This window comes from Aulostomus chinensis, chromosome 19 (assembly GCF_037954235.1).
Source record: "Aulostomus chinensis isolate RoL2024-O1b breed Wild chromosome 19, RoL_Achi_v1.0, whole genome shotgun sequence".
NCBI classification, from domain to species: domain Eukaryota; kingdom Metazoa; phylum Chordata; class Actinopteri; order Syngnathiformes; family Aulostomidae; genus Aulostomus; species Aulostomus chinensis.
Window position 1 is genome coordinate 5813979 of NC_141338.1, and position 12582 is coordinate 5826560.

Here is a 12582-nt window from a genome sequence, read left to right on the forward strand (position 1 = left end):
TTAATCTTTTCACAACTGTAAGGATATAAAGTCCTAAAATATACCAAAAACAAGGCTGCACATTTTATGACATGAACTACAACAGACGTTTTAGGAATAAAGGAGCTGTGTAATAACTAAAACCTGTAATTATTGGTTTTGGCATTTGTTTTTTTTTTCATATATAATACAGTAGAGAACAAGTTTACGATGTCTTTTTCTCGTAATTGTTTGATATTCAGTAGAGAAAGAAAAACTGACCTGAAAGAAATAAACAAAACAAAACTGTTCCTCTGCCCATGAACAGCACGTCTAGTCTTTTCTTTTATTTCGAAAATAAGATGCCCAAACAGGAAACAAGACATTAATTTGACCAACTCAACGCACCTACTGTTGTGGTGCTTTCACGTGACACTGTGGGAACTAATTTTTCCGCAATGTGAACTTTTTTAACTTGGGGTATATACTACCATTGGTTGGAAACATGTGTAATTTTCATACCGTAGCCCGCAGAGGCGAGCAAAAAAAAAAAAAGTAAATAATTATAAATCAATACCGATAAATACGAGACTGCAAGTCACGTGTTAGAAAAAAGACCTTACGCTTATTTGATTTAGTTCCTGGGCTGCTTTCATTTATTGCACATTCCGAAAACAAGTGCCTTAAGAATTAATCAGTTACTTAATGACTATCCTCTGTCGAATATCACTGTTTTATTTGTGTTTGTTTTATTCAAATTGACTTTCCTCAGATGAATGAACTCTGCTAGAATTTCGAAAAGCGTCTACCCCTGATTATTGTCCCATCAGGCAATGCTCTATGATCTGTGACCTGACTGGGTGGTAGAAATATTTGCCTCACCCACCTTCGATCCTATTGGCTAAGAATAAAGTTCTCTTTAATATTCTTTCATTTGATTGGCTGTTGATCACGTCAGTCGTGTGGCGTTTCTGAAGTTCATCCCCCGGCCAAACCTTGTGCGGCTTTTACGTACAGTGACACAGGAATGTCCTTCCCTGGCGCCGTGGATGCTCACGGTACGTAGCTATGTGGAGGATTATGTTATTAGCCCGGAGGTAGGTGAGCTGAGTACACCGCCGCTGAAGCCTCTGAGTTCAAGGTTGAAAAGCTGGTGTCAGGTTGACCGACTGATGTTGAGATGGGAAGTGACAGATCTGAATAGCTAGCTAGCTAGCTAGCTATTGCAACTAGCTAACATTAACATATCTCTAAGTGCCCGTTGCGTGTTTGCTGTTCAGTGTTTGGGCTGTCCTCAACAAAATACCTAGACGTTGCACATATGCTTTTATATAGACTCACATTTAGAGTTTTTATGCCTTACGTAAAAGCTGGAAAAGTGACAGGGTCGATTTCTGGCTCTGAACATTTAGTCAAGCTAACAGCCTAGCTTTCATTTGTATCAGCAATGAACAGTTCTGTCCCAGTTATATCGTGTTTGATTAAAAATTATTATAGTGACAGAATGTCTGTAAATTGTTCTCTTGTTAGACATAACCCCTCACGATGAAGCCAGTAGGTAGGCGTGGGTCAGGTGGCCACTGCCTTCATACCAGACTGATAGCTGGAAAAATGTCAAGTTGCTCCCCTGCTTAACAGTTAATGCAGGCGCGAGTTTCTCAGCTTAAACTGTTAACCCCTGCAGGTTAAGAAGTCCAAGACTGTCCCGAGGTGCTTGCTTCTGCACCTATTGCACTAGTGTATTGGTAGTTGTGTCTGTTGATCCTCCACATCTCCAAAGCTCACCTTTTAATCTGTTGCAGGGTAATAGAACTAATAGCCGGACACTGGACCAGTGTGGATGTCAACAGACGGCTCATTAGCAAGCCCTGAGCTGGCTGATCTCAGAGCAAAGAGGAAGGTGAATGTGAGGAGGTTTTGGTGAGCGGGGCCTGTAGGCATTTCAACTCCCAAGATGTCAGTCAAACAAACAGAAGGGATGTCCATCGCTCAGGCTTTGGCCATGACTGTCGCAGAGATCCCAGTGTTTCTCTATTCTACATTTGGGCAGGTAATCCACATTGCAATTTTTTTTTTTCAGTAAAATAGGTTTTTAAAAAAAAAAGGGGGCTAATAATGATAGCAGCTCATGTTTGCTTTTTGTGCTGTTAGTCCATATTTTCTCAGCTAAAGCTTACGCCAAGCTTGAAGAAGGTGTTGTTTGCCACGGCGCTCGGCAGTGTAGCTCTGGCTCTCACTGCACATCAGCTGAAACGGCGCGGGAGAAAAAGGAAGCAGGTAACCCAGGGGAAGGAGGGCCAGAAGACAGTGGGAATACCTGAGGCACTGATGAAAACAGGAAGACCCTCATCATTAAAGAGAGGTGTGCATGTCTTAAAATTGCTCATTGCAGCATCTTTCTGTATCAACCAGGAAGTGTATTGAGATAAGAGGTTGTTTTTTTTTGCTTTTTTTTTTTGAGCAGGCCAGTTTCCTGGGCGACAGATGATGAGTCCCAGCACTCGCAGCAATGACACGATGAGCGGCATCTCTTCCCTGGCCCCGAGTAAACATTCAAGTTCCTCACACAGCCTGACATCTGTTAGTTTTATTGTATTCCATCTTTAGACTTTTTTTTCATATCTTTCCCTCTTTGCCTCAAGTCAGCAACATGCTGTTGTGTGTGGTTATGTGTGTTTCTTGCACAGATGCGAGTCCCAACTTCTCCAAATCAGTCTGCTAATCCCTCTACCCCCTGGGAGGCGGAGCCTGTGGTGGAAGAGTCGGGCGCAATAGAGGATGCTAATGCTGAAAATCTGTATTTAATGGGTAAGTTTTAAGTATGAATCATGATTAATATAAATCATTACACATGCTGTTTTATCACCAGAGAGGGGAGATGAACTTTGCATTGCCTAATATTTTTTGTTAAAAACCTTAAAGCCAGAAATGACACATGAAAGAATGTATATGGGTTTTTTGGGGATGTTTTTTGTGTGTGACAACTGTACAGACCATTTAAAACAGGACTTTATTTCGCTGCAGTGGCGGAATTAAGAGAAATACTTACATTCACAATTTATTATCTTCTTATTTTGTGTAATAAAGTGATTGAGACATCCATTTCCTAGATTATAGCAAGTTGGTCAGTCTAGGAATTAATCAAAAAGTTGGACTGTTGGACCCAGACTGCAGTTTTTGGGACTTTGGATTATGCTGTAAGAGTGTCCAGAATCCATCCTCTGCTGTTTTTCTGAGTTCTAGAGCTTCAAGTGGGGATGCAAGATATTGAATTTTTTTTTGCAGATATCAGATATGGCGATATTTTACAGCTGATGTTTTCTGATGTTCTGTATAAAAACAAGTTAATATGAAATTCACATTTTTAACACACTGCAAAAAACATCAAGAATTTAAAAAGCAGTTTTCTTGATTTGCAAAGCATTTGGAAAAGGCCTTGAATTATACTTTATGCATTGTTTCCTCATCTTAATCAACAAATGAGCAAAACTGCTCATCTGGCCAATTCTGATAAATTAAAAAATGATTACCTGCTAATTCCAATGTCATGCTGATATTATTTGTCATTCCTAGCTGTTGGTATAAAGGTGAATCTGACTCTGGGTCTGTTTCTGTAAGGAATGGAGTTGTTTGAGGAAGCTCTTCGGAAATGGGAACAAGCCCTAAACATTCGACACCACACCTTCTCAACCTCCAGCAACAGCAGCCTCGCTCTGCAGGGGGCAGCGTGTCCAGACAACTCCATGGTAACCATCACACAGTCACCCAAGCTCATGTGCACATTATGTTTAGTCTCTAGTCCAACTGTAATATTGTAAGTTTATGGTGCCGTTGATATACCTAACTCTGATGTTACTTTATATGTAGTTGCAACAGTGTTGCCTCTGCTTCTTTAGAATCATTTCAAATTTCAAGTTGGAGTCGGTATGTAGTTCATTCTGCTTGATGCATTGATTCTATGTGCAATTTGTGCTGCTAATTCAGGATGTGCAATGCATTATGGACTGTGATATACAATACACAGGGATTTAGACTGCAGACATTAATCATCACAGTACCTGCTATGCTGGCAGATGACTAATGACCTCCATCTCTGACTGTTGTATTTATGCCTAAATTAGGCCTACTTTGTTCATGTGCACTCAGACAAGATATATGTAATTTATTTTGTCATTTCATTGTGGTTGAGAAGAGAAACGGTCAGGCTTTTTTCTATTTATATACTTAAAATATTAATCTGTCATGTGCCACATGAGCACAAAAGGAGAATTAGGTCACGTTTGTCTGCATGTTGTACGCAAAGCCTCAGCTGCAGGACTGTAGGCAATAGGCGTTGAATGACAGTGCAAAAGCAGCCCAGTCAAAGGTAGTTTTGTTGCTCTAAGTCTTTCCCTTCTTGGTTATAGGTTGAAGCTCGTAACAAAGTGTTTGCTGACAAGTTAGAGACCCTGCTGCACAGAGCGTACCACTTACAAGAGGACTTTGGCAGCAGCATTCCAACAGACAGCGTTCTGGCAGACTTTGGTAAGAGAGCAGATATCAAATGTCATCACAGAGAATAGTTTGATGGATAACGGTAATACTAAGTGAGAAATGCACCAAAAGTAACATTGTCCACTAAATTAAAAGGTTACATTACATTACCACTGATTCTTGGACTGTATCAATAGTTGTAGATTGTTATTTTATAGTGGTGCCAAAGGTTTTATTGAGTCCTTTTATGTTTTCATTATTACGCTGTGAGTCAGATTGTGTTCTTTTGTCAGAGAGTGAAGGAACTCTTATCCTGCCTCAAGTGGAGAGTTTCCACAGACTACAAGATGATGATGCAACAACTGTGACATCCGACGATTCCTTCTTCTCAGCAGCTGAGGTTTGTTTCTTTTTTTCTTTCTTTCTTTCTTCTTTCTTTCCAAACAAGATTCTTTATTGAAGTCAGTGGTTTAGCAGGGTCTGCTTGTATTAATGTTAAATGGAACAGGAAATAGAATATTTTCAGTCCTGTACATGCAGTCAGATCTGCTTCTCATCATGTGCACTGGGTGTGGGTTTTGTCGGTGCAGCTGTTTGATGTCCTCTCACTAGAAGACGCCTTCCAGCCACTCAAGCGAGCAGCTCTCTATGAAGAGGCCTTGTCTCTGGTCAAGGAGGGAAAAGTAGCCCACAGATCCCTCAGGTAACAGTCTCAACCAAAATAGTACAAGTGCTGTGTGTAAGCTTAGTTCAATTAACTACTGAGTTCATAAAATTTCAATTTACAATCATTAGTTGAAAAAGAGTCAACTACTAAGTAATGGCAGGGCAAGAAAGCCCAGAATTCAACCAAATAGTGGTCTAGTTAATGGTGCAGTCTTACAATCTTCACGCTTCGGCCTGTTGTTTAGCAAGAAAACAAACACAACAGAACCTAAAACAAAAATATATTTGGAATAATTTGTTGCTCCAGTTTGCATTTAATATTCAATCAAGGCCAATACACCTCATTTGTTTGCTACATCAAATTTTCTCAGGGCTTTTCATCCTCTAATGTTGACTGAGGATGCTACATTGACTCACTATCACCTCTTGAGGTACAAAGTGGTATTACAAACCAGAACAGGATGCTTCAACAAAATAAGACACCTTTTGACATAAGATCAAAACTGTTATTTCGCTGCATTTTGGTTGGCATTTAAATTCTTCAGTGTGTTCAGGTTAAATACATATGGCACAATGAATGCTGCTCCAAAAGTATCAAATTACTTGACATGTGCATAGGATTTTCTCATGATGACAGGTGAATATCAGCAGATTTCAGTTCCCCTCAGTTCAGCAGAAAGTTTCAGCATTTTTCAGCTCACTTTTTTTGTGGTTTGTGCCAGAAATATAACCAAATGAACACCAAGTTGCTCTGCCTCTTTCAGATGTGTACATGACAAGTGGTTTGACATGTCAGGTGTATTCAAGTGCCCTTATTTATCTTGCTTTGAATATCAAGTAGCTAATGTAAAAATGCTACACTCATTTTTTTTGTCTCCTTTTTAACCAGGTCAGAATTACTTGAATGTTATGGTGATCATGACTTCCTCGCCAAGCTTCACTGCGTGAGACAAGCATTCCAGGTTTGTTTCAGGCTAAATTACTTAAAAAAATATTCCACAAATCCTTCTCTGTGTTTGTTTGCAATTATTAAAACAGAACTCAACAGTGAAAGAGGAAAAGGAACCTACCACCTGCGTGTAGGTGGACTTAAGATAAACTCAAAGCTTGCACTTTTGTTCTTTTTTGCTGGAGACCTGACTTACCAACACTCCGTGTTTTCTTTTTTTCTTTTTTTTTTTGAAGCAGTGAATTCCACAGTCCAATTGCTCCATATTGTCATTCAGTTTAGAATGATGATCTCGGATAAATCTCATATTTTCTGAGTTGGATCCAAGTATAGCATCTTAGCACCTGGCAGGTTACTTTTCTTAAGCAGCGTACAGGCAAATGCAAATAGGTCAAAGAAAAAAGAGAACAGCTGGATGGTTCAGTGCCTCACATTTAGAAAAATGCAGTGAATCTATTCATGTGTGCAGGTTTTGATTTTTAGCTTCGTTCCTCTGTTGCTCTGCGCTCCCGTGAGAATTGATTTGTTTCTGATTTATCTCATGTGTGGACAGTTGCACAGCTGGAGCTGAAGGGAGCATTCATTATCTGCTGTGCATTGAGCAGATGGGTTCAACTCTGTGCTGTTTACCTGCTTATGTTTCTCTAATCTGGTCGATGAGAATAATTGTTCTCTGCTGCACATTAATCCTTTCCCGCCACCCCCCGCTGAGGTCCATGATTCCCCTTCAGCTTAATTTAGACACCAGGTTTGAAGCATGTTTGTCATCCACACTCGAAAATGTCATCAGTGCTGCTGCGAACTGAGATGTTCATTGTTTTTCTCCAGGTCCTGCTGTTAGATGAAACTCACCGAACATTTTTCATGGAGACTGGAAAGCAAATGATTGCAGGGTTAATGGTGAAGGCAAACAAGGTACAGCACTACTCCATCCATCCATCCATTTTCTACTGTTTATCCTGTTAAGGGTCGCGGGGGGTTCACCAGTCCATCACAGGGCCAACACAAATAGTCAGGCAACTGTTCACACTCACAGTCCCACCTACAGTCAGTTTATAGTGTCAAATCAGCCTCGTCCCCTCTTGATGTCTTTGGACTGTGGGAGGAAGCCGGAGTACCAGAGAGAACCCACACAGGCACAGGGAGAACATGGAGACTCCACACAGAAAGATCCTGTGCCCGAGTTGGGACTCGAACCCAGAACCTTCTTGCTGTGAGGCGACAGTGCTGACCACTGCACCACCGTGCCACCTACAGCACTACTAATTTAGATATTTAAAAGAAGTCTGGTTAAATACATTGTACTGCTGTAATTGTGTGCTTTTTTTTTGTTTTCTTTTCTTAGAGTCCCAAATCTTTCCTAGAGAGCTATGAGGACATGCTGCTTTACACTCAGAGAGAAGAAACATGGCCCATCACTAAGATGGAACTGGAGGGCCGAGGGGTGAGAAGAACTACCTGTTCATTTTCTTTTCTCAGCATGTGCCTGTCAGCTCTATGGAAGTGGGGTTGTTAGATTTTGTCTCTACCAGTGTGAATGTGTCAACTTTGGCTCTTGGATCTGTCAGATTTGTTTACATTCAGTCCGCCCTGACCCACTTGAATAAGCCTCAGTTACACTGAGATCTTCACTTCTAACTGTCAACATGTGTGCTTATGAGTTTATTCATAGTGCAGATTCAAAATTAAATTGAAAATCATCATATTAAAGCCAATATAAGATTGTGGTCCTCTTGTCCTCCTGATCCCTGCAGGTGGTGTGTATGAACTTCTTTGACATTGTGTTAGATTTCATCCTTATGGATGCCTTTGAAGACCTGGAGAGCCCCCCTTCCTCTGTGGTGGCTGTGTTGAGGAACCGTTGGCTCTCTGACAGCTTTAAAGAAACAGTTAATTCACGCACACGCTCAAAAATACCTTGATCATATCACTGATGAGTCACTTCCTCTTATCACAGAGATGTTTTTTTCTCTTAGGCTCTGGCAACGGCCTGCTGGTCTGTCTTGAAAGCAAAAAGACGCCTTCTCATGGTGAGTTTTCGCCAATTTCAAAACACTGTTCTTTTAATGCAGTCCTTGTTTTTCAGAGTTATTTCCTACCTCTTTAGTTGTAACACCTTTCTCTCACTGATGTCTCCAGGTTCCTGATGGTTTTATCTCCCACTTCTATGCCATATCAGAACATGTGAGCCCAGTTTTAGCTTTTGGGTTTTTGGGACCCAGGCAACACTTAAGTGAAGTGTGTACTATTTTCAAGGTGAGAATGTGCAGGATAGTGAAAAATGAATTGTGGAAGAGTTTTTTTTTTTTTAACAAAAATAACTGTGGGAACAAAAACAAAGGAATTAATCAGATTAATCCTGTATATTTTCAATTTTGTTTTGTTCATACAGTGAAAAATCATAGCAGAACTTGATATCAAGACCATGCTCTTCATACCGTAAATTTACCTAACACGCCTCGGTGAGCATGGACTTGGTGACAGTGGTGAGGAAACAAAAGGACCATTGAGCTGAATTAGACCTGGGGTGGGGAGCCTTCTACCTTGTATCATCGGCTTGAGCAGAAAAGAGCAAGAGGGAAAAGCAGAGAGAGAGAGAAAACACTTCTGAAAAATTGTTCTGCTCACGGTACCTGCTTTTTAGCAGCTGTTTTTGGGCTGACACCATCTTGTTCTATTTGGAGTGCGACAGGCTTTTTCCAGCTGCATGCCTCAAGTTTGAGACGCTGGAATAAATTAGTTGTGCTGCAGCACCGAGTCGCCACAAACAGACCGTGGGTTTGTCATCAAGGTCTCAACCAAAACCAGTTCTAGAGCACATCCTGCCATTTTGATATTTTTCCAGTGTGAAGAGAACAGATTTTACACATGAAGTCCTTGTAATGAAGGTCACTACATCACACTGAACTTGTCTTATAAACTAGGTATTAGGAAAGACAGTGAGGTTCTAATGAGAAGAGAGGGTATGAAGTTGCAGCATGGGAAGTGAACAACAATGAACAATAATCTTAATTTACTCTTTCTGTCATTGATTTCTTTCCTTTCATTCACAGCAACAAATTGTGCAGTACCTTAAGGACATGTTTGACCACGACAAGGTCCGCTTCACCTCAGCTCAGTGCTTAGCTGAGGACATCCTTAAGCTCTCCCATCGCCGGAGTGAGATTTTACTGGGATATCTGGGTATCGATAGCCTTCTGGAGCTCAATGGTGCCCTTCCCAGAGACGCAGAAGGCTCTTTGGGGCCCAACTGAAACGACTGGGGCTTCATTGGGCTTGAACAGGCTGATGCTGGAAACGGCAGCAGTGTATTCTGTCACTACTTTAGGATCAGTTGGAATCATTCTCCCGTGATCCACCAAGAAATCATCTTTCAATCATTTGCGTTCATCAAGTCCTACTGCGGATACAGAAAGTAGATTTTCATCAGAGCTGCTGTCTATTAAGGAGGGAGAGCGGTTGGATTCCATCTCTCCTGCGCTGCCAGACACCATGTTACGTATCAAGAATGCCTGTTGTGATCATGTGATCTCAGATGTGCGAGGACTGGCCTCGTTTTAGCTGAGTCAAAAGAATAATTCTTTCAAACACACCAGCTCCTGATGAAGACTGGACCTTCTACACCATTATTATTCACTGGTTGCATTGTGACCTTCCCTTCATCACTTGCGCAGTTGGATCTCCTAGTCTTCATGATAATGTGCAAGGGAGTCTGTGTTTTTGTACAGTTTATATTAAAAGGGGGAAGGAGAATCCTACTGACAGCCTCAACCAACTGAAGAGCTGTGTGATGAAGAATGTAATTTATTTGTTTCTTCACGTAAAGCAGAAGTATTTATTCCAATTTGGTTTTAATCATGTAGGCAACGTGGCATTTCCAGGAAAACATCATGTAATAATAGTGTAGTTTCCTAACCTCCATTGTCCCAAAGGTTTAGTTCCTTTACCTGTAGTGAATTAGTGAGGCAGCTAAGATGCTAATGTTTAGTAAGTGTGATCCATCATATTTTATCTGGTAATGGATAATGGAACATTATCAATTTTAAATAGCACCGAGGCACATCTATCCTGTTCCACTACTGTGAACCCCGAGCTTGTTCAGGTGCAGGTCTGCAGTTTGTTCAATTTCCAAACCTATGAATCTGTTTGCTTCTCCACAGATTAGAAACATGGCTTCACTGTTTACTCCTGTATACAGCATACCTCTACTTTTCCACCAACACTAGCACAAATATATCAGCAACGGTGGACGAATTCTCTTTAGGACTGCACAATCATTCTCAAGCTGTGTTTCAAGATTAGGCAGAGTAGCTCTTACTCAAAATGTGTTTTTCCACCTGTAACCTTCCGCGTCAGTGCTAAACATCTGCGTCCACAATGTACCTCAAGATTTGATTTATTTCGACTTAAGAGCAGCTTCTGAAACTGGTTTAAAAAAAAAGAAAGAAAAAAGGACCAGCTCTGAACTGGGCCTCTGACAACTCTTGGTGCAACAGAAAACAAATAGCTTGAACAGTGGAAAAACAAGACTGCTCTCAGGGAATAAATTGTAACTTGTAGTCACGATTAGGTAAAGCATTAATATTTAACTAAGAAGAAATATTGTTGCTCAGTCGTTACTACACATTTTCTGTATTGATTAAGCCACCAATTGCTTCCAGATATTAGCGCCTAAGAATGACCATTTGTTAAATGTTATTACCTTGGAAAGAAATGTCAATCTCTTCTGTTTTTGTTGCAAAAATTGGACTGACTTTCCTCGCTGAATACGTTGATCTGTAGACAAATTATAAAGTAGATCAACAGGCAATTCCCCAGCAAAAAAAAAACTAGTCTTGGTGATGACTCAGTGTCCTACTTTGAGGGGGGAATGTAAAACACTAGAAACCTGAAACTGAAGCAGTTAAATATTCAAATTTTGTTTCCAGTAGTTAGAATTATATTTTGCTTGTGACAAAGGTCCACAGCGAGTCAATTTAAAAACTTGCACATTTTCCATCATCATGTGTCTCTACATAAATTTCCCTCCTCCTGTCTTGCTTGTATTTACACAAGCTCTCAATGAAAGGGTGGCACCAGGCAGCAAGAATTATGTTACTTCATTTTTATTCTTACAATAGAAAGACCTGGACTGTAGAAGCGGGCATTGTAACCTACATAAGTGCACTGATAACCTCGAAAATGTCTCTGTGTTGTTGGACTTTTGGAGCACAGAGACGCTGACGGGGCTCCAAGATGCCAAGTTAAGTGAATTCCAATGGTCATTATTTATTTGTTCAAGAAACTGAAAACAAATATGTCTTACTGAAAAGATGGTTGTGTAATTGGCAGCAGAGACACAGCAGCGGTGTGCCTGTGTGCGCATGAAGGGATGACGTTTGTCAAATCATTTTCATAGTTTCAACAGCAGTTCATTTTACGAATCAGAAATTACATGTTTTTTTTATGTTCTTGATAATCCAAATCCACCTCATGTTGCAACATATTTCTGAAATTCAGAGTTTATTTTCATGATGTAATAATGCATTCTCTGTTACAGCTGTGTATAGGATTATATCTGTTCCCATCAAATAAAACCAGAGCTGTAAATAGAATCCTTATAGTCATATTATGAAGGTTTTTTTTTTGTTCTGGCAGATGTGCAGCTTTATGATTTTTAAGCATTTTGCACTTTATGAAAACAAAACAAAGAAACAGGAATGTCCCACCAAGTTAAAGACGTTTGAATTATTTATTGCATAACTTAACTCGTAATATGTTAATAATAACATAAAACTTAAATGCTGTACAGTATGGAAATTATCTTTCCCAGAAAAAAATTATGCAATGGAAATGCTTTATTTTGGTTACTTTCAAAAGTTTGTTTCATATTCTGAAATGTTCACATTCATGAATTTTAAACCCTTAATGTCTGTGTGTTTTGATCACTGATTGAAAACTTCTTGGAGATCTTGTCCTGCTTGTTGTGACCTTTCTTTCTTTCTTTTTTTTTTTTTTAATTGTTGAGTATCAGTTATATTTGCATCATGCAGGTAAATGTAACTAGAAGAATGTAGGGTCATGTTTCGTCTTGTATCCACAGATTGGTCTGCTTCTTCTGTGTCCTCAGATTAGATGATCAGAGATTCCAAGTCCTTGCATGCGAACGTGTAGATTCTCGAAAATGCATTAATCGGTGTAAACCAGCAACATTTATATCTAGATCTTCATTTAGAAAAGCCATAATTGTGCTCTAGAAAATATGAAGGAACTCATTTGAAACTGAAAAATTTAGTCACGAACTCCAATTTAGTGTTCATTGAACAGATTCACCTGGATTTGAGATGGCCAAAATATGAAAATAATTGTTTTCCTTTTCTTTTTTTGAAGAACTACTGTACAAGTGTCCTATTCATGCCTTTTGTCTTTTCTATTGATAAGTTTCAATGCCACAAACTGTAAATTGATTTTGATTCTCCATATTAAATGTTATTTTTGTTACTCAAACGTGTTCATTACGTGATTCCCATTCAAACCGTGCTGATGTTCCACCAAGA

The 12582-nt window shown here is 39.8% G+C and overlaps 1 protein-coding gene across 2 annotated transcripts; it reads left to right on the forward strand.

Moving 5' to 3' along the window:
- The first annotated feature begins 940 nt into the window (after positions 1–940).
- On the forward strand, positions 941–12558 carry miga2 (mitoguardin 2). 2 transcript variants are annotated; one of them, XM_086187922.1, is made up of 16 exons: positions 941–1016; positions 1761–2008; positions 2110–2320; positions 2423–2538; positions 2646–2766; positions 3577–3704; positions 4365–4482; positions 4725–4831; positions 5022–5134; positions 5987–6059; positions 6875–6961; positions 7392–7490; positions 7801–7935; positions 8023–8076; positions 8186–8302; positions 9100–12558. In XM_086187922.1, the coding sequence occupies exons 2-16, from the start codon at positions 1913–1915 to the stop codon at positions 9298–9300; spliced, it is 1776 nt and encodes a 591-aa protein (XP_086044048.1). In that variant the 5' UTR covers positions 941–1016; positions 1761–1912; the 3' UTR covers positions 9301–12558. The 2 variants fall into 2 exon arrangements, with proteins under 2 accessions (XP_086044048.1, XP_086044049.1); XM_086187923.1 differs by having other exon boundaries at positions 969–1055.
- The last annotated feature ends 24 nt before the right edge of the window (positions 12559–12582 follow it).